Here is a 21,032-nt window from a genome sequence, read left to right as displayed (position 1 = left end):
TTGAATTTTCTCATAGAAAATATTGGAAAAAGTAATGTCAGTTTTTTTTGCTCATAGAAGTCCTATTTCTTTCTTCTACTTTTTCTTCCAAGTACGTTTCACTGTTACAGTGATGATAGTCACATGTGTAACACCTTTTTCTTTTTTAAACCAACCGTCTTCCCACCAGACTTGAGCTCAGAAGAGGGCAGAGACCAGGTTCCCTGCTGTGCCTCAAGCACCCAGCTGATGCCTGACCCCAGTGGGTACTTGTATGACATCTGTGGAATGAATGAATGAATGAGTGAATGAAGGAATGAATGTATGAATGAATGAATGAACTGTGGGAAATGTGGGATCTGTCAGTGATTTCCCAGCCAGCCTCTCCATCTCTACACCCTCTCATGGTTCAGACTGCCCCAATGCACTGGTTTTAAGCACCTATCCAACCCGGATGGCAGAGGATACACGAAGGGACTTGGGCCTCAGTTCCCCTACTTATAAAATGGAAATCCTTCTAGGATGTTCCTCTGCAGGGCTGCTGTGAGAGAGAGGTGTCACGCGTGCAAAGCGAGGGCCCAAAGCACGGACCATGATTGTTTTTACTGCCACTGGCTGGCTTTCAACCAAAGCTTTCCAGTGAAAAGATGATGGCAGGGCTTGATGACAGATAATCATCGACCATGGGTGGCTTATTAGCTTTTCTCAATGACTCGGGTCATTCAACATGCATTTCAGAGACACAGAAGAATGTTCTACAGTGTCCTTGTGCGGTTCTGAATGGCCCTGCCCTGGTGACAGGGAGAAAGGCTTTTTGTTTTGTGTTCTCCTGACCGTGCGCTTCGAGGGTCACGAGGCCGCCGTGGTCAGCAGGAGTTGGGCCTAACAGCAACTGTTATTGTGTGTGAGGCCACCGCACAGGCCCAGAAGTCCTGCTCAACAGTGGGGGAGGAATGTGTTGCCACCAGTGCACTTCTGGGGCTGGAAGCCCAGAAGAGAAGGGAGGCGAGGCAGGGGCTGGGAACACCGCTGTCCTGGCAGGAGAGGCAGCTCTGCATGCATCTCTGTGTTATGTAAACATGCATGCTGAAGTTAATCTGGAAGCATCTGGAAGTGGGCTGCCTGTGATTAGCAGTAGTATCAAGCGGGGCAGTGGCACTGAAGCAGTGGCATCCACAGTCCTGGGTTTGAATCTCAGCTCTGGTGTGAGTTTGGCCAAGTGACTTAACCACTCCAAGTTCAGGACCTTCGGTTTCTACAGCCCAAAGGTGCTGTGCAAACAGGAAGTGCTCTGTATATGGTTGGGCTGAAGCCTGTTTCAACATCACCCACCCAAGGCTCTGGGCTTTTTTTTTTTTTTTTTTGAGACGGAATTTCGCTGTTGTTACCCAGACTGGGGTGCAATGGTGCGATCTCGGCTCATCGCAACCTCCGCCTCTCCTGGGTTCAAGCAATTCTCCTGCCTCAGCCTCCCGAGTAGCTGGGATTACAGGCGCGCACCACCATGCCCAGCTAATTTTTGTATTTTTAGTAGAGACGGGGTTTCACCTTATTGACCAGGATGGTCTTGATCTCTTGACCTCGTGATCCACCCGCCTTGGCCTCCCAAAGTGCTGGGATTATAGGCGTGAGCCACTGCGCCCGGCCCTGGCTCTGGGCTTATGTTTGCCTTTGGTGCAGTCCAAGGACATCAAGTCACAGAGAGGCCACATGACCTGCCAGGGTTACACGTGGAGTGCCAGGAATTCAGACACAACTCCAGAGCCAAGGCTGCTTCCACTACACCCTTAACCTTTCTGACTAGAATGCTACCATTCTTTGAACTCAGAGAAAATAGGTAACCAGATGATTTTAATTCTCAAGCATGTGGTGGCTTTTCTAATAGTTTGTTTATTTACTTATTTATTTGACAGAGTCTCACTCTGTTGCCCAGGCTGGAGTGTAGTGGCCCAATCTAGGTTCACTGCAACCTCCCCATCCCGGGTTCAAGTGATTCTCCTGCCTCAGCTCCCCAGTAGCTGGGATCACAGGCATGAGCCACCACGCCCAGCCTCTAATAGTTTAAATTCAAGCCTGCACCCACTCTGAATAGAGCATGACATGTTTCTACCAGGCTCTGGAGCCTTCCCTTTCCTACAGAATGCAGCCCTAACCCCAAATTACCCTTCTTGTTTGACCAGTTTTGCAGTTACCCCAAACTTGTTTTTTTTAATTGTCAGCAAACAGGCTCTTTGAAATGCCACCCAGAACCTGTCTGCCTGGAGGGAGGGAGGGAGGGGACTTGGAGGGTTCTCTAGTTCATGATCTTAACTCCAGGGAGAAAGGAAGCTGTCTTTTTTAACCATTTTTATTTATTATTATTGCTTTTTTTTACTTTCTTTTTTTTTTTAAATAGAGATGGGGTCGGGCCAGGCATGGTGGCTCACGCCTATAATCCCAATACTTTGGGAGGCCGAGGCAGGAGAATCGCCTGAGGTCGGGACTTCAAGACCAGCCTGGCCAACATGATGAAATCCCACCTCTATTAAAAATACAAAAATTAGCTGGGCATGGTGGTGCACATCTGTAATGCCAGCTACTTGGGAGGCTGAGGCAAGAGAATCGCTTCAACCTGGGAGGCAGAGGTTGCAGTGAGCCGAGATCGTGCCACTGCACTCCAGTCTGGGTGACACAGCAAGACTCCATCTGAAAAAAAAAAAAAAAAAAAAAAATAGAGACAGGGTCTTATTATTTTGCCCAGGCCAGTCTCAAACTCCTGGGCTCAAGTGAACCACCTGCCTTGGCCTCCCAAAGTGCTGGGATTACAGGGGTGAGCTGCCATGCCTGGTCTGAAGCTGTCTTTAAAAAAAGAAAAATCAGATATGGTCCCACCATCTTCTTTCACAGAACCAACTAGAATGAGCAGATTCCAAATACGGTAAAGCTTTGGTTATCTGGAACAGCTGGCAAACGGCCCCTTCTGTTTAATGGAGAAGGCACACTACTCAACTCAGAAGACGCAAGGAAAGAAACCAATAAATCTAATTATAAAAAACAGAAACCTCCTATGTGGGGGAGAGGAGAAATCCCACCACCAACCAAAACCAAACGATTTGGGCGGCAGAGAGTAGAGAGACTGTGTAACAAGCGTAACAGAAAAAACGCTAATATCCCTAATATGTAAAGAGCTCTTACAAATCAGTAAGAAAAAAACAACAGCCCTATAGAACAATGGGCAATCCACAACGGAAATGAAAAGATGCTTAATCTAAATAATAAAAAACTGAAAACAGTGGACTATTTTCCATCTACCTGTTTTTTTTAAAGAGACAGAGACTTGCTATATCAGCCAGGCTGGAGTGCAGTGGCTATTCACAGGTACAATCCCTCTACTGATCAGCATGGGAATTCTGACCTGCTGTTTCTGACCTGGGCCAGTTCACCCCTCTTTAGGCAACCTGGTGGTCCCCTTTGCAAGGAGGTCACCATATGGATGCCAAACTTAGTGCAGACACCCAATCAGTGTAGCACACTACAGCCAAGAAATCCTGGGCTCAAGTGATCTTCCTGCCTCTGCTTCCTGAGGAGCTGGGACTACAGGTGTGCACCACTGTGTCTGGCTTTCAAAATGAATACACCAACAATGTTCTAGTTCAGCATCCTCTATGGAACTCATCAAAATGTAACACAAATATCACTGCTTTCATAGTGGAAGCCATTTGTAACTTTCTAAACAAAGCCATCATCAAAAATATGAGTTATGATAGAGACATGGTGGAAAAATGTCACTGGTCCCCTCAAAGCTTCACTAAGTGATAGATGGTGTGCCTTCAGGGTTTTTTAGGACAGCTGGACAGCTTTGTGTTTTGTTTTTTTTGAGACAGGGTCTCACTGTTTTGCCCAGGCTGGAGTGCAGTGGCACAATCATGGCTCATTGCAGCCTGGAACTCCTCCTGGGCTCAAGCAATCCTCCCACCTCAGCCTCCAGAGTAGTTGGGACTACAGGCATGCACCACCATGCTGGGCTAATTTTTTTAATTTTTGTAGAGACTTGGTCTCACTACACTATTGCCCAGGCTGCTCTTGAACTCCCAAAGTGCTAGGATTACAGGCATGAGCCACCATGCCCAGCCAACTTTGTGTATGTTTTGAAAACTCCTATTGATGGTTGACAGCTACTTCCTGCAGTGCTTCAGTTCTTTTTGTTTGTTTGTTTTTTGAGACCGAGTCTCATTCTGTAGCCCAAGCTGGAGTGCAGTGGCATGATCTCAGCTCACTGCAACCTCTGCCTCCCGGGCTCAAATGACTGTCCTGCCTCAGCCTCCCAAGTAACTGGGACTACAGGTATGCCCCATCATGCCTGGCTAATTTTTCGTATTTTAGTAGAGATGGGGTTTTACCATGTTGCCCAGGGTGGTCTTGAACTCCTAAGCTCAGGCAATCTACCCACCTCAGCCTCCCAAAGTGCTGGGATTACAGGCGTAAGCTACCATGCCCAGCTGAATCCTTTTAGATACTTATAAACCAAATAGCCACCAGAATCAGAATCGCTTGCAAAAAGGAGACATGCACCAAGGAGGGGTTTCATCCATCACCTCTGACGATTCTGACTAGATAAGGGCCATCTGGGGCTTCCTGCCTGGGTCTCTGCCACAGTTCAGACGGGTGACATTGCCCAGAAAGCAGAATTCCGTGTAAGCCAGCAGTAACCACACAAAATCATACTAATTTCTTTTTTTTTTTTTTTTTTTTGAGATGGGGTCTCATTGTGTCACCCAGGCTGGAGTGTAGTGGCACAATCACAGCTCACTGCAGCTTTGACTACCCAGGCTCAAGTGATCCTCCAGCCTCAGCCTCTGGAGTAGCTGGGACTACAGACACACGTCACCACGCCCAGCTAATTTTTTTGTTTTTAATTTTTTGTAGAGATAGGGTCTCACTTTGTTGCCCAGGCTGGTCTTGAACTCCTGGCCTCAAATGATCCTCCCGCCTTGGCCTCCCAAAGCACTAGGATTACAGGCAGGAGCCACTGCGCCCGACCTCATTTCCTCTTTTTCTGGTCTCAAGAGAGTTGGACAGTACTGGTTGTTATACTCTTAGTAAGACCACAGCCTGTATCTGGAAATTTCCATCCAAGCTGCCTCTCCATGCCTGCCTCTTCAAACAGCCATCTCTTATGACATGGGGAAGTTCCCGTTCCTGACGTTGAGTAACGAGGTGACCACATTGCCCTGCCCTGGCCCACCCTCTCATTTCATCTCAGAAACAATATTTAGGAACAAGAAAGCACTCCTTAAGATGCACAGCTTGCTTCACTGTCAGCCTGAGTGATTCAGGACAGAACACACCTAGCCCAATTCCCAAACAGTTATTTCCAGAAAGAAAGAACAGGATGCCTGAGTCGTGATGCTACAAGCCTGGGGTGGGGAGGTTCCATTTCAAATTCAGTGTTTTTTTCATAGCTGGATAATAAAGTTCAGTTGTTAAACAGATGAGGCAGATTAACCTTATAGGTCCTGGGGTTACAAGGATCATAATATAAGACACTCAAATTACAGCTGATGGAGATGAATCATTTATTAATCTGGGGGTGCAGGTTGCCACAGCTCAGTTTGCAATAAGACCTATTTTTAAGGATACTGAGCCTTGAGATTACCTACATTCCTAAAACACAGATTCCTGCTCTGAGTCTACTATCTAAAGGAAAGAACGTTTACAAAACAATTCAAAACGTTGCTTTAAAAACCTCCCCCCAGGGCCGGGTGCCTTGGCCTCTGGCTGTAATCCCAGCACTTTGGGAGGCCGAGGTGGGTGGATCACTTGAGGCCAGGAGTTCAAAATCAGCCTGGCCTACATAGTGTAAACCCATCTCTACTAAAAATACAAAAATTAACCAGGCATGGTGGTGCGCACCTGTAATCTCAGCTTTTAGGAGGCTGAGGCAGGAGAATCACTTGAACCCAGGAGGCAGAGGTTGCAGTGAGCTGAGATCGTGCCACTGCATTTCAGCCTGAGCAACAGAGTGAGACTCTGCCTCAAAAAAACAAAACAAAACAAAAACCTCACCCCCATGACATGCCAACTCTTTGTCCCATAATTTCTCCCTATTCAGGAAAAACCAGTCTTGAACTAAGAATGATGCAGTTGGGAAAACCATTTTTCTTAATTGCTGTATGGTCTGGGAGAAATGAGTTAACCTCTCCAAACTGGTTTCCTCATTTTTATTTTATTTATTTGTTCATTTATTTTTCTTGCCCAGGCTGGAGTACAGTGGCGTGATATTGGCTCACTGCAATCTCTGGCTCCCGGGTTCAAGCAATTCTCCTGCCTCAGCCTCAGGAGTGCCTCAGCCTCTGGAGCCTCCAGAGAAGCCTCCAGATGAGAGGTGTGAGCCACCACACCTAGCTAATTTTTGTATTTTTAGTAAAGACAAGGTTTCGCCATGTTGGCCAGGTTGGTCTCGAATTCCTGACCTCAAGAGATCTGCCCGCCTGGGCCTCCCAAAGTGCTGGGGTTACAGGCATGAGCCACCACACCCGGCAAGTTTCCTCATTTTTAAAATAAGGCTCATAACAGACCCTTCTTCAAAGGGTTGCTGTAAGGCTTAAATGAAGTTGTATAAATAAAGGCCTCAGCATAGTTTCTGGTACCTAGTAAGTGCTCAGTGAAAAAGAAAGTATCAGGCCAGGCACAGTGGCTCACACCTGTAATCCCAGGACTTTGGGAGGCTGAGGCAGACAGATCACTTGAGGTCAGGAGTTTGAGACCAGCCTGGCCAACATGGCAAAACCCCATCTCTACTAAAAATAAAAAATTAACTGGGTGTGGTGGCATGCGCCTGTAAGTCCCAGCTACTTGGGAGGCTGAGGTAGGAGAATTGCTTGAACCCAGGAGGTGGAGGTTGCAGTGAGCTGAGATCATGCCACTTGCACTCCAGCCTGGGAGACAGAGCAAGACTCCATCCCAAAACATACAAACAAAATTAGCCGGGCATGGTGACGTGTGCCTGTGATCTCAGGTACTCAGGAGGCTGAGGTAGGAGAATCGCTTGATGGGGGGTGGCGGGGTGGAGGTTGCAGTGAGCCAAGATCATGCCACTGCACTCCAGCCTTGGTGACAAAGCAAGACTCTGTTAAAAAAAAAAAAAAAAGCCAAGAAAGAAAAAGAAGGTATTATCATTTATGCTTATTATTATAAATTATATCATCACCTTTCCCATCAGACAAAGTTTTTCTTTTGAGAGGAAATCCAGAAAACAATTATTCCAATGATTAAGAAATCAAAGCATAAAGAGTGGAAGGGAGGGAGGGAGGAGGGAGAAAAGGAATTATTGACTCATTGATTGATTGCTATGGGTAAAATTAGCAAAAATCTCCCCATCATAAAATAATGACTTCAAATATATTCCAGACCATTAAGACAGAGATCTCAGAAGGGAATGAAGTAAGGAACTTGGGGGAACAGTAGGGCAGAAAATGAATCATTTCTGAACACAGGGAAGTATGAATCGACTGCCTAACGGCCAACGTGGAAAGCCGAGGTTTCTAGAAGACCCTGGAGAGAGCTGATCCACTACAATGACTCTGAAAAACTCAGATACAGTTAACACTGTAACAAGAACCACAAAAAAAGCCTCCATATAAGAATCACTGTAAGAATGTAATAAAAGGAGTTAACATTCACTCTGGCAGGTTTTTACCGAAACGGTGAAACCTAAGACTAGAACCCAACATTTCCATTCTTTTTTTTTTTTTTTTTTGAGAGGGAGTCTCGCTCTGTCCCAGGCTGGAGTGCAATGGCGCGATCTCGGCTCACAGCAACCTCCACCTCCTAGGTTTAAGTGATTCTCTTGCCTCAGCCTTCCAAGTAGCTGAGATTATAGGCTTGCGCCACCACACTTGGCTAATTTTTTTTGTATTTTTAGTAGAGACAGTATTTCACCATGTTGGCCAGGCTGGTCTCAAATGCCTGACCTCATGATCCGCCCACCTCAGACTTCCAAAGTGCTGGGATTACAGGTGTGAGCCAACACACCTGGACCAAACATTTCCATTCTAAGAAGCTCATTGAAATGATCGAATTGTCATGCAAGCCAGGAACTTTCTATCATTTCCTCTCCTCCCACAGAAGAGGGCTTGTAACATCTTCCTGTTTCCTGAAGTGGTGCTGGTCTCCCCTGTCACCGGGCTGGACCTGCTGCAAAATTAGCAGGGCTTGGTGGCGCGTGCCTGTAATCCCAGATAGTCGGGAGGCTGAAGCAGAAGAATCGCTTTAACCCAGGAGGCAGAGGTTGTGGTGAGCCGAGGTCACGCCATTGCACCCAGGCCTGGGCAACAAGAGCAAAACTCGGTCTCAAAAAAAAAAAAGAGTTACTGCCCAGTTCAATGCTTGATCCTGAGAGTTACTGCCCAGTTCGATGCTTGATCCTGAGAGCCACTCAAAACAGATGACGCTAGCTATGATCACGGTCATGCATTATATTTTACAAAGCCCTTTGTCACGAATTCCTACCATTTTTTTCACGTGGATATAGGCTGGGCGCCTACACTGCAGAAGCCCATCGCTGGGTCCTGGGAGGGCCTGACTTCTGACCCAAGGGATTCACAGTGGAGGGCTGTCCCTCCAAGCAGCAGAGAAGGGATAGATGAGTTAGCAAGCCACTGTAGTCTCTCCCTTCCTACTCAATCCTCTTCCTCTGGCAGCAGAGAGGCCAAACCTCAGGCTTTGACCTCAAGGGCCAGATTTTTCTGAACACAAAGATCTAATCACCACCATCCCAGGACAGGGTGGGCGGGTGCCACTGGTCTGTATGTACTCTGCTGTGGCCTTTGGACATTATAAAGGAGGCTACTGGAGCAACTGTCAGCCTTAAGCAGCCATGCAGCTGGCTCTGTGCCCTGGTAGTCATTCACCAAGTCAGCCACTGGTTTTGGTGCCCCTGCCTGGAGTCGCCACATCTTTGCACAGATAGGACAACGGTCCTGGACCTTTAGGAAATGGGCCTTTCTGGCCAGGTGGAATCAAGAGTGGGACCCACCAGCATGGCCCCAGCACACAGCAGGTGCTCTTGAAGGCTAAGAAAGCATCTTACTACTTGCAAATGCATCTCCAAAGTTGGCCAGCAGTTTCAAAACTGTAACAGCCATTGCGGAAAGTGTCTATCTGGCTTCTTCCCTCAGCAAGATGTTACTTGCTTCACCTTCTTGGGGTCCCTCCCAAGCACACAATCTAAATCCCACTCCTCTAGAATCCAGTTCTCAACAGTCAATCAAAATGATAACTCACCTGCTATATTAGAAGGGTTAATACAGTTTGTCTTTCTTAGGATATTCTACACCAAGTTTGTGCAACCCGCAGCCTGCAGGCTGCACGCAGTCCAGGATAGCTTTGAATGCAGCCCAACACAAATTCATTAACTTTCTTAAAACATGAGATTTGAGATTTTTTTTTCAGCTCATCAGCTATCATTAGCATTAGTGTATTTTATGTGTGGCCCGAGACAATTCTTCCAATGTGGCCCTGGGAATCCAAAAGATTGGACACCCCTGTGCTATATAAAGCCAAAAATAAACATGTATTAGCATTAACTTTAAATTTTTTTAAAAAGGCAAAAAACATTGCAAGGCTGTGGTGGGTAGTCCCAAATCTCAGAGGATACTTGTTGCAGTGGAGGAACGTCTAACTCACAGATCAAGGGGTACAGGTGGGGCTGCTTCCCAGTTAGCCTGATATCCCAGTTAAAGGAAATGCCAGAGCTGAGTGTGGTGGTGCACGCCTATAATCCCAAATACTCAAGAGGCTGAAGCAGGAGATCACTTGAGCCCAGGAGTTAGAGGCTGCAGTGAGCTATGATCACCCCACAGCATGCTGGTCTAGACGACAGAGCAAGACCTCGTCTCTTAAAAAACACACATGCTGCTGGGCGCAGTGGCTCACACCTGTAATCCCAGCACTTTGGGAGGCCAAGGCGGCCAGATCACGAGGTCAGGAGTTTCAGACCAGCCTGGCCAACATGGTGAATCCCCGTCTCTACTAAAAATACAAAAATTAGCCAGGCATGGTGGCGCACGCCTGTAGTCCTCAGGAGACAGAGGCAGGAGAATCGCTTTAATCCAAAAGGCAGAGATTGTGGTGAGTAGAGATCCGCCATTGCACTTCAGCCTGGGCAACAGAGGGAGACTCTGTCTTAAAAATAAAACACACACACACACACACACACACACACACACACACACAAACAGCCAACTTGTTTGGGGATTTTCCCATAAGATGATTTCCACACCCGAGTCATTTTCTAATTTACATTCAAATGATCAGGAGTTATGGACCAGCTTGGGGGGCTGTTTAGAAGTTACATACCTCAGAGCAAACCTGCATGTCTGGTCTGTGGCACCCATGCCACTTGTCATGTGGACAAGTCACCATGGTGCCAGCAGAACCACTGGATTTCCTCAAGTGGCCAACCAGGCTGGCTCCACTTGGCATCTTCTCCTTTACCAGAGAGGAAGCCAGGACAGCAGGCAGGCATGACAGCAAGAGCACTGCATAAGGAGTCCAGAGGCCCGAGTTCTAGTCTGGCTCTACTGGTCACTCACTGGCTGTGTGACCCCAGGCAAGTCACCTAACCTCTCTGGTCTTGGTTTCTTTGGCTGTAAAACAAGATAAATTCTAGGCTGCCACTGTCCCCCTGCCCACAAAAATGGAACAAGTCTTGAACCAAAAGTGATGGAAAACCACTCTTTCTGGATTCACTCTAGGACTATTTAATGAGTGCCAGATACCTAGAAGGCCAGATTCCACAGATATCCATTTAATTAAGGTAAGAGGCATGAAGAAAAATCAACCCCAGAATTTGGATTTCAAGATCTGAGAGGTGAAAATCATGACCTTTAGCTCTTCCATGTCTAGTTTCTCCCTAAGCCAGAGCAAACAGGAGTCATCTCATGCACCGCTCTAACTGACCTGGAGTGGCTGTGTTAAGAAAGATGCCGAGGCTGTGTCTAGGCTCAAAGTGGAAACAGCATCATGACTGATTAATGATGTCTGCCATAAGTACGGGCTATAAAGGGGGTTATGTAGTTTAATTTAGTCAGGTATTTTATTTTATTTATTTATTTTGAGACGGAGTCTTACTCTGTTGCCCAGGATGGAGTGCAGTGGCGCAATCTCAGCTCACTGAGATTGAATCCCAGGATCAAGGGATTCTTCTGCCTCAGGCTTCCCAGTAGTTGGGACTACAGGTGCACGCTACCATGCCCGCCTAATTTTTTTGTATTTTTAGTAGAGACGGGTTTTCTCCATTTTGGCCAGGCTGGTTTCCAACTCCCAATCTCAGGTGATCCACCGCCTCAGCCTCCCAAAGTGCTGGGATTACAGGCATGAGCCACTGTGCCCACTCTAGTCATGTATTTTAATTTGGAAAGAGAGAGAAGGGCCCAGCATCTTCAACAAGAACCCAGGAGAATGAGAATGGAATGCAAAGCAGTCATTCAGCGAACAGCACTAGCACCAAGTGCTAGGCACTGAAATACCTCAAAGTCGCAGAATCTGATAGGGTCCGTGGGAGTCTAAGAGAGTCAGGAGAGACTTCTAGACAAGGTGACCCCTTAAGGGTATGTAGAACCCAGACAGGCAAAAGGAGGGAGGTGGGCTGAAGGGCAGAGTGCTCCACCAGGCAGAGGGGCTGATGGGGGAAGCTATGGAGGCAAGAGTATGACAGTCGTGCCACGTGTGGGGCTGCAAGCCATTCGCAAAGGCTTCAAGCCGGGGTGATAGGGAACCATAGAGCCTTCTAGGCAGGGAGTGTCAAGAACTAGATGACACTTAACTCTCCATGCCCCTGCCCTCCCATTGCTCATGCTTTAGAACAGCTGAAAAATTCATCTTCAAAATGAGAAAGCAGGCCTCCCAGAATTCAGTCTTGCAAACTGATCGGTCAGGAGAGATCTGATTACTGGGTCAAGGTAGAGAGAGAAGATAAACACAGGGCTGGCCTCTAAGTGGATGTAGTAAAACCTGTACAACTCGGGAGATTCCGATTGGAGATAAGGAGGAAGGGCAGGCCCAAGATGTGGTTGGTCTAAACCAGGCAGGCAGGAGGCTAGCTCACAGCCCACGCCCACTGAAGCAAGCCCAGGTGATCCTGCCACAAACCACACCTAACAAAGGCTTAAGAGATGCGAGGCCGGGAGAGGTGGCTTCCGCCTGTAATCCTAGCACTATGGGAGGCCGAGGCGGGCAGATCACCTGAGGTTGGGAGTTCGAGACCAGCCTGACCCCATCTCTACTAAAAATACAAAATCAGCTGGGCATGATAGCACATGCCTGTAATCCCAGCTACTCGAGAGGCTGAGCCAGGAGAATGGCTTGAACCCAGGAGGCGGAGGTTTCGGTGATCACACCATTGCACTCCAGCCTGGGCAACAAGAGCAAAACTCTGTCTCAAAAAAATAGAAAAGAAAAGAAATGTAGCAGTTTCACTTCTAAAAATGAGAAATAACCAAAGGAGTGCACAAAGAAGTGCATACAAGGATATTCACTGCAGCACTGTCTGCCAGAGCCCGGCATAAGAAGTGTGAATGTCCAACAGTAGGGGATTGGTTTAATAAATTATACCACATTGAAACAACAGAATCAGCCAGGTGCGATGGCTCACGCCGGCTAGGGCGAATGGTTCACTTGAGGTCAGGAGTTCAAGAACAGCCTGGCCAACGTGGTGAAACCTCGTCTCTACAAAAATACGGAAGTTAGCTGGGCATAGAGTCACATGCCTGTAATCCCAGCTACTTGGGAGGGCAAGGCATGAGGATCACTTGAACCCAGGAGGTGGAGGTTGATGTGAGCTGAGATCATGGCACTGCACTCCAGCCTGAGCAACATAAAAAGATACCGGTCTCTACAAAAATAAAAATTAAAAAATTAGCTGAGCATGATGGCACACACCTGTAGTCCTAGCTGCTCAGGAAGCTGAAGTGGGAGGATCCCTTGAGCTTAGGAGTTCACATCACTGTATCACCCCAGCCTGGGTGACACAGCAAGACAGAAAAAAAGAAAAGAAAGAAAGAGGGAGGAAGGGAAGAAAAAAGGAAGGAAGAAAAGAAAGAGAAAAAGAAAGAGGAAGGAAAGAAGGAAGGGAGGGAGGGAGAGAGGGAAAGAAAAGGAAAGACAGAAGAGGACTCACATTAAAAGATGGTCATGCTATATTGTTAGGTATAAAAAGCAGGTTATACTTTCTTTTTTTGAGACAACATCTCACTCTGCCAACCAGTAATGAGTGACAATTAGGTGTTACATAGATTTTTTTTTTTTTGAGACAAGGTCTTTGTCACCCAGGCTGGAGTGCAGTGGCACAATCTCAGCTCACTGCAACCTCCACCTCCCAAGCTCAAGCAATCTTCCCACCTCAGCCTCCCGAGTAGCTGGGACTACAGGCGTGCACCACAACGCCCGGCTAATTTTCTGTACTTTTGGTAGAGACAGGGTTTCACTATGTTACCCAGGCTGGTCTCAAACTCTTGACCTTAAGCAATCCGCCCGCCTCGGCCTCCCAAAGTGCTGGGATTATAGGCATGAGCCACCATACCAGCCCATACTTTTTTTCCCCAAAAAAAGATAGATGTAAATGAGTCTGGAAGGAAAATATTCTGAAATCCTAGTAGAGATTCTTTCTTTAAAACTCCACCTCAAATGTTGACAGACAAGTGAACTAATCTACATAAAGTACTTAGCACATAGTAAGAGCTCAATGAATGAGAGGAAGACTTTTATATATCATTTGTATTTGCTCAGTTTTCCTCTAATCGACAGATCTTCCTTGCAGAATTAAATACTTTTTTAAAACACAACTTTGGCTGGGTGTGGTGGCTCAAACCTGTAATCCCAGCACTTTGGGAAGCCGAGGCGAATGGATCACAAGGTCAAGAGATCAATACCATCCTGGCCAACATGATGAAACCCCGTCCCTACTAAAAATACAAACATTAGCTGGCCGTGGTGGCATGCACCTGTAGTTCCAACTACTCGGGAGGCTAAGGCAGGAGAATTGCTTGGATCCAGGAGGCAGAGGTTGCAGTGAGCCGAGATCGCGCCACTGCACTCCAGCCTGGCGCCTGGCAACACAGCAAGACTCTGTCTCAAAAAAAAAAAAAAAAAAACCAAAAACACAGCTTTCAGTTCTTTGCCATATTTATATCTAGAGCCATGGTTCTCAGAAGTGATTTTGCCTCCCTGGGGATAGTTTAGGTTGTCACAACTTGGGGAGGGGGGTGCTACTGGCATCTGGTAGGTCGAGGCCAGGGATGCTGCTAAACATCTTACAACGCACAGGACAACCCCACTACCACAAAGGATGGCCTGGCCCCAAATGCTGGCAATGCCGTGGTGGAAAATCACTGACTTGGAGGAAACTGCAAGGCGTTTCAGACTCCTGCTGTCCATCACCCCAGATCGGCTCCATTCAAGAGACACACACACTACCCAGATCATCCAGGTGACTGGACGCTCCCAAGATCTAGAAAAAGCCCCTGCGGCCGGGCACGGTGGCTCACACCTGTAATCCCAGCACTTTGGGAGACTGAGGCAGGCGGATCATGAGGTCAGGAGTTCAAGACCAGCCTGGCTGATATGATGAAACCCCATCTCTACTAAAAATACAAGAATTAGCTGGGCATGGTGGCACACATCTGTAATCCCAGCTATTCAGGAGGCTGAGGCAGGAGAATAACTTGAACCCGGGAGGCAAAGGCTGCAGTGAGCCAAGATCATACCACTGCACTCCAGCCTGGGTGACAGATTGGGACTCTGTCTCAAAAAAAGAAAAAGCCCCTGCATCAGAGCCAACAGCTGATCTCGATCAAATGTCTCAGAGAAAAGTCACTGTGGAAGAATCTTCCTAAAGCTTAAGTCTTAAACCCTCAGGAGAAACAGAAGAGAATAATGGTTCAAATGAATTATCACTTTTTCTTCTTTAGAGTCCTAAGAATTGGCCTCTTTGGTGAACAGTAAACAGCTCTGGTGGGCAGAGGGCCTTGTGGTGGTTAACGCTTTGTGGACCAACCCCACTGAGGCTTCTGTATAAATGGTACTTCTGTCAACAGATGTGACACCCCACAGCACAGGGACTGCAACACAGACAAGGGTCCTTTGAGATCAGGGAAAGGGAAGAGGAGCTGCTCTTCAGCCCTGGCACCAGATGCCTGCTGGCTCTGGCTTGCCACCTCCCTCTTTCCTCCAAAACCAGCCAGATAATTGCATCAAATGATGGTACCCCCAAATGCAGAATGGATGTGCAACCTCGCTGAAAATAAGGGAAGAAAAAGCCACCCGGTTTAACCCTGGGTTTCCCCACCTTTGACACTGCTGACATGTGGTGTTGGATCATTCTTTGTCGTGGAGGGACTGTCCTGTGCACTATAAGCTGTTGAGGAGCAGCTCCCTGGCCTCTACCCACAAGACCCCACGCCCCCTCCCCCAACTTAGTTGTGACAAAAATGTCTCCAGGCATTCTCAGATGTCCCCTATTCTCAGTTGAGAACCACTGGCTTAAATGAATTCTGAATCCCTGTCCAGGGCAAGCTGGCTCTGACTTGAAACTAGTCCTGGTGCGGCCAGGTGCGGTGGCTCACGCCTATAATCCCAACACTTTGGAAGGCCGAGGCGGGCGGATCACCTGAGGTCGGGAGTTTGAGACAATCCTGGCCAACATGGAGAAACCCCGTCTGTACTAAAAATACAAAATGTGGTGGCATGCGCCTGTAATCCCACCTACTCAGGAGGCTGAGGCAGGAGACTCACTTGAACCCAGGAGGTGGAGGTTGCAGTGAGCCGAGATCACAGCATTGTACTCCAGTCTGGGAAACAAGAGTGAAACTCTGTCCCAAAAAAAAAGAAAGAAACTATTCCTGGAACCAAAGAGGAAAGAAGCAAGCAAGAAACAACAACGCTGTCACAAAATTAAACAACTTCTCAATGCTAGAGCCGGTTCGCTCCCAGGCCCCTGCCTGGAGAGCATTGCCTCAAGACTACGACACTGATAGTAAGAAAGTTTTGTGCATTCAGCAGTATTGACTGAGCATCTGCTATATGCCAGGCACTATTCTGGGCACTGGGGACACAGAGTGGATGTAAAAGACCAAGCCCTTGCTCCCAGATCGCTTATCTAGGTCTGAGAATCATGCACGCCAGACAACTGCACTCCCTCAAACACTGATTAATCACTCTAGCAAGGAACCAAAACTGGATTCAGGAACTTATAACCACGGCCCCCACAGCGAAGACCTATTTGGTACTTAGGGCCTCAGTGCTTTACACACGCGTCATCTACTCCTCACAGCTGGCCTAGGAGATCAGCATCCCCATTTCACAGCTGGGGACACTGAGGCTCAAGAGGTGGAGGAGGGGAACTATAGACTCCAGGTAACCACAACCCTCCCAGAGCTCAGGACACTGAGAACTGCCACCCCCAGTAAGCTTTCATCGCCCACTAAGTCCATCTGTCTTACAGTCTCCTGTTTGCGGGTTTCAGCTGGACTCTGCCCTGGGGGCTGGTATCTTCCTGCAAGGCCACCAAGTGAACCAGCAGGGTGAGACAGAGCCCACGTGGAGGAGGAGAACAGAGGCTCAGGTTGCACCCTTTACCCAGGACCCAAAAGGCAAAGGGCAGGGCAGTGGTACTGGCTTCTAGTTCCCATTTTCCATCTGGGGCCTTGGCTGGGCTGGGCTGAGGGAGTGGGGGGAAAGGGTCTGAAAGTGGACTGCCTTCCCAGTGCTCCCAGGAACTTCCGCATGACTTATAGGGGAGGGGCTTCCTCTTGTAGAGCCCAAACTGAGGAAGGAATTAGTGCCAAGCTCTGTATGTCTGATGTCGCCTCACAAAACAGCTCCCCCGCTCCCCCAACTCTCACCTCTGTCCTAGAAGGAGGAAAAACTTTAGGTGGTTTCCCCTAAAGAGAGCCCCAGGAGTTTTACAACTCCAGCTTCAAAACCCCCTCCCCGTCCCGCCTCACAAGGCTTCCTACCCTTGGAGGGGGAGGCGGGGAGTCTCTGATCTGGAATGGGGTAATTCTGAGGGAAGAAAGAAGGGTTCATCTGTCCCCTGAGGGAGAGGATAGAAGCGTTTAAAGAGAAGGCTTATGAGGGGGGGTTCATTGTAAGGGAAGGGAGTTGAGAACCATCAGAAAGCGCCAGGGATGAAGGACTTTGGGGAAAAGGGGGCAGGAGGCTTCGGGGGAGATGGTGGATTGGAGCACGCCTAGGGGAGACGGAAGAGTAAGGGGTGTTGGGGGGACGGATGACCGTGAGGCACTTGGGGGATATGGAGGAATGTGAGGTATCCAGGGAGAGGGAGGATGTGACATGTTCAGAGGGGAGAGGACTTGGAAGTGGCCTGGGAAAGGGAGAATTTAGGGTGTGTGGAAGGAAAGAGGATCTTGGGTGCCTGGGGAAACAGGATTTGGGGTGTCTAGGGCAGAGGTGGTTAGGGGATGCTTGGGGGAGAAAGGATTCAGGTGCGCGTGGAGCTGCGGGCCTCTTCCCCCCTCCATCCCGGCTCACCGAAGAAGGGTGGCAGGTGGGACACCGCCTCGAGGAAGGGCCCGGTCTCGATCTGCTTGTCCGCGGGCAGCGGCTTCAGCAGGTGTTCGGCCAGCAGCGCCATTTCGGGGTCGAGGCCCGCGGTGATGCCCCAGCCGGCGCCGCGGGCGTCCACGCCGCCCCCCGGGCCGCCGCCGTCAGTGCCAGGACTGTCACAGCCTCCCGCCGCAGGCTCCGGGGACGCCAGCGTCGCCACTTCCGCCCGCGCTGCGCCCCAGTAGCCGAGCGCTCAGCGCCGCCCGCCGGCCAAGCGCCTAAGCAGCCAGGCGCGCCGCCCCGCCCCTGCTCGCCAGCGCCCAATCCGCGGCCGCCGCCGAGGTCTCCGCGCCGCCATTGGCCAGGGGCCGGGCCGGGGGCGGGGCGCAGAGGTGGCGCGCCGGCGCTTGGATCCCGAAGGGCCCAGGTGAGCCGCTCCCAGGTGAGTCTTCCCTAGGTGTGCCTCTCGCCACCCCCGGCTAGGCCCCCCCGACCCGGACAGGCCGGCTCGGGCCAGGTCACTGCTCACAACCCGCCCGCCAGCTTAGGTTACAGCCCCAACCAGCCAACGCTCCCCAGGACCTCCGTTTCCCCAAAATTGTTCCCCAATAACCCCAAATGACCTGGGTGGACACTGCTCTCCTGTTGGTCACGGTTCTCTTTCGCTACAACCGACGGAGACGCTCGATTGCTTGATTCTTCGTCTTCAGTGACCTTATACCTGTTGAACACGGCTGAAGTCACAGCCTAACTCAGCCACTGCCCTGCTGGACGACTCTTGCTTACCGAAATCTGGGTCCCGTCTGCCCTCAACAGTCTGATGTTACCTGTTGTGAGACAGGAGAACAGGGCCTGGAGGCAGGGAACGTAAGGCCGATCCACGCTGACTTCCTAGACCTAAGTCGAATGAGAGCACCTCAGCAATGACAGGAATGTGAATTCCGCTTTGCAACTTCACTTCATCCTCTCCATTCATGCCCTTCACACTTTGTAACTTCACATTCATCCTCTCCATTTACATGGACCACACACTCCAAGTAACATCCTCTCCATTTGCAATAGGGCACATTCTGAGTAAATGACTCTGTGACTTCATTCTCTTCATTTACATAGAATATTCACCAAGTAACCAATGGAAAACCCCTAGAGTACTGAAACCCCACAAAATTCTGTAAACTGGGCTCTTGAGCCTCTTTGCTTGGGCCGCTCCCACACTGTGGGGTGGACTTTCTGTCAGGCCTCCATGTGCAAGCCCGGACCCAGAAAGTCTAAAGTCCTGCCTGCCTCAGATGATCACCCCCACCCCTGCCTGCGTTCGCCATTATCCCTGATCACCCAGTGGAGCTTCCCCTGAACTTATGGTAATGTATACTCCATGCCCCTACCCCCACCACTGTAACTGATCTTACTCCATAACACCTTTGCTCCCTCCCCAAAAGATTTGCCTCAATCTATAAAACCAACTCCTATCCCACCGCCCTTCGCTAACGCCCTTTTCGGCCTTAGCCCACCTGCACCCAGGTGAATAAACAGCCATGTTGCTCATACAAAGCCCGTTTGGGGGGGTCTCTTCATTCAAAGTACTCGTTTTAACACATTCGTTCTCAATAAATCCCTGCTTTTGCTTTCCTCACTTTATTTGTGTGTTTTGGGCAAGATGCCAAGAACCTGGACACCTTCTACCAGTGACAGTTGGAGCCAGCCCAGTTTATACCAATTCAACCACAACCTGACTGGGCACTTGTTTTCCAACCCTAACCTTTCCCCAGCAGCCCAGGGTCCATGCTTCTCACACCTTGAATTACAAGTTACCTCAGCCACAACCCACCTAGATGCTCATGTCCTAAACCCAATGCCCAACTTATACAAAAATCTAACACACCATTGTCGAGAGCCTCTTATTCATTCCAGAATAAACATTTGCATCCATGCCCCCCACCTCCCCTCCCCCACTCTGTACCATGCACTCCACTGGGCACTGAAGATAAAGTGATGAACAACAAACACAATCCCTGACCTTGTGGAGCTGACATTCTGGTCAGGGACACAGCACAATACACGAATTGGTAAGACAGCTTCAGACACTGATGAGTATGTGAAGGAAATAAAACAGTGAGTAACTGAGGATGACCGAAGCCTGCTGGCTGAGATCAGAGGTGGGGTTTGGGGGCAGTACCTCTGAAGAGGTGATATTTGAGCCGAGACTTGGAGGAGAAGTAGGATAGTGCCAGGTCAAAGACGGGTTGTGAGTCTGGCCAACATGGCAAAACCCCGTCACTACTAAAAAGTACAAAAATTAGCCAGGCATGGTGGCTGTAATCTCAGCTACTCAGGAGACTAAGGCAGGGAGAATTGCTTGAACCAGGGAGGCCAAGATTGTAGTGAGCTGAGACCACACCGTTGCACTCCAGCCTGGGCAGAGCAAGACTCTGTCCCCGCCTCCCAAAAAAAAAAAAGACTTAGGGTGTGAGGCACATGAGCAAAAACCTTAAAGTTACAAAGAGCTTGGTGTGGTGCTGGGAATGGGGAGGGAGGTCAGGGGAGGAAATGGGAATGGGTAAGTGAGGGCAGGAGTGAGTAGGGTGATAGGAGGTGAGGTCAGGGAGGTGAGCAGAGGCTGGAGTATGCTGGGGCAGGAAGGGAGTGCTGAAGAGTTTGGATTTTGTGTTAAAAGCAATGGGAAATCACTAGTGCATTTCTGCTGAATCTTGTTGAATGTGAATGATGAATGTTTTCTTTTTTTTTTTTAGAGAGACAGGATCTCACTCTGTAGCCAAGGCTGGAGTGGTGTGATCACAGCTCCCTGCAGCCTCAACCTTCTGGGCTCAAGCAATCCTCCCACCTCAGCCTCTCAAGTAACTGGGACTACAGGAACATGCCAACATGCTAGCCTAATTTTTTTTGTTTTGTGTAAAGATGGGGGTCTTGCTATGTTGCCCAGCCTGGTCTTGAACTCCTGGGCTCAAGCAATCCTCCTACCTTGGCTTCTCAAAGTGTGCTAGGATTATAGGTGTGAACCACTGTGCCCAGCCTGAATGTTTTAATCTTTCAGGGGGCAGGTGAGAGAAGAGGTTGTTTCAAACCATGACCCAGGTAGAATCAGGAAGTGAGAGGGGCTGGAGGAGAAAAAGCTAACGTCAACTCTTGCTCATACCCAGACCCTGACATGCCCCAACAAGTCAGATCTCACACTGATAGGATCCCAAGCCATCAGCTCAGCTTGTTCCCACCCCACCCAACCTCACTACCTCGGGCATCCTTTGATACCATCTCCTTGAAGCCTCACTGGCCCGCCCAACACCCTGTCCCGTGCCAGAACCCTACCCACCTGTCAGACGCCTCCATCAATTCCACACAGAGATTGCACCCTACTTGGGGACCTCTGGCATCAGACAACACCCTGATTTCTCAACCTGTTCCATTCCAGACAAACCATTCAGAAACTATGGCCGATTCAAGAAGCACCTTACCGTGGAACATCGGCTTGATGCACTGACATAGGTCATTGC

General features: G+C 49.1%; 1 protein-coding gene across 1 annotated transcript in view; it reads right to left on the bottom strand.

Annotated features, from left to right (window-relative positions):
• Nucleotides 1–17,778, bottom strand: part of GLTP (glycolipid transfer protein) — a 29,503-nt gene extending 11,725 nt beyond the window's left edge. Inside the window, exon 1 of the mRNA XM_021675531.2 lies at nucleotides 17,509–17,778. Coding sequence (XP_021531206.2) covers nucleotides 17,509–17,611 — 103 coding nt within the window. The 5' untranslated portion in view covers nucleotides 17,612–17,778. The remainder of the gene's footprint in view (nucleotides 1–17,508) is intronic.
• Nucleotides 17,779–21,032: the final 3,254 nt, after the last annotated feature.

The sequence above is a fragment of the Aotus nancymaae genome, unplaced genomic scaffold (assembly GCF_030222135.1).
Source record: "Aotus nancymaae isolate 86718 unplaced genomic scaffold, 86718_ANA_hifiasm-v0.15.2.pri h1tg000021l, whole genome shotgun sequence".
Classification (NCBI taxonomy): Eukaryota; Metazoa; Chordata; class Mammalia; order Primates; family Aotidae; genus Aotus; species Aotus nancymaae.
This window is presented reverse-complemented; position numbering and strand designations above follow the sequence as displayed.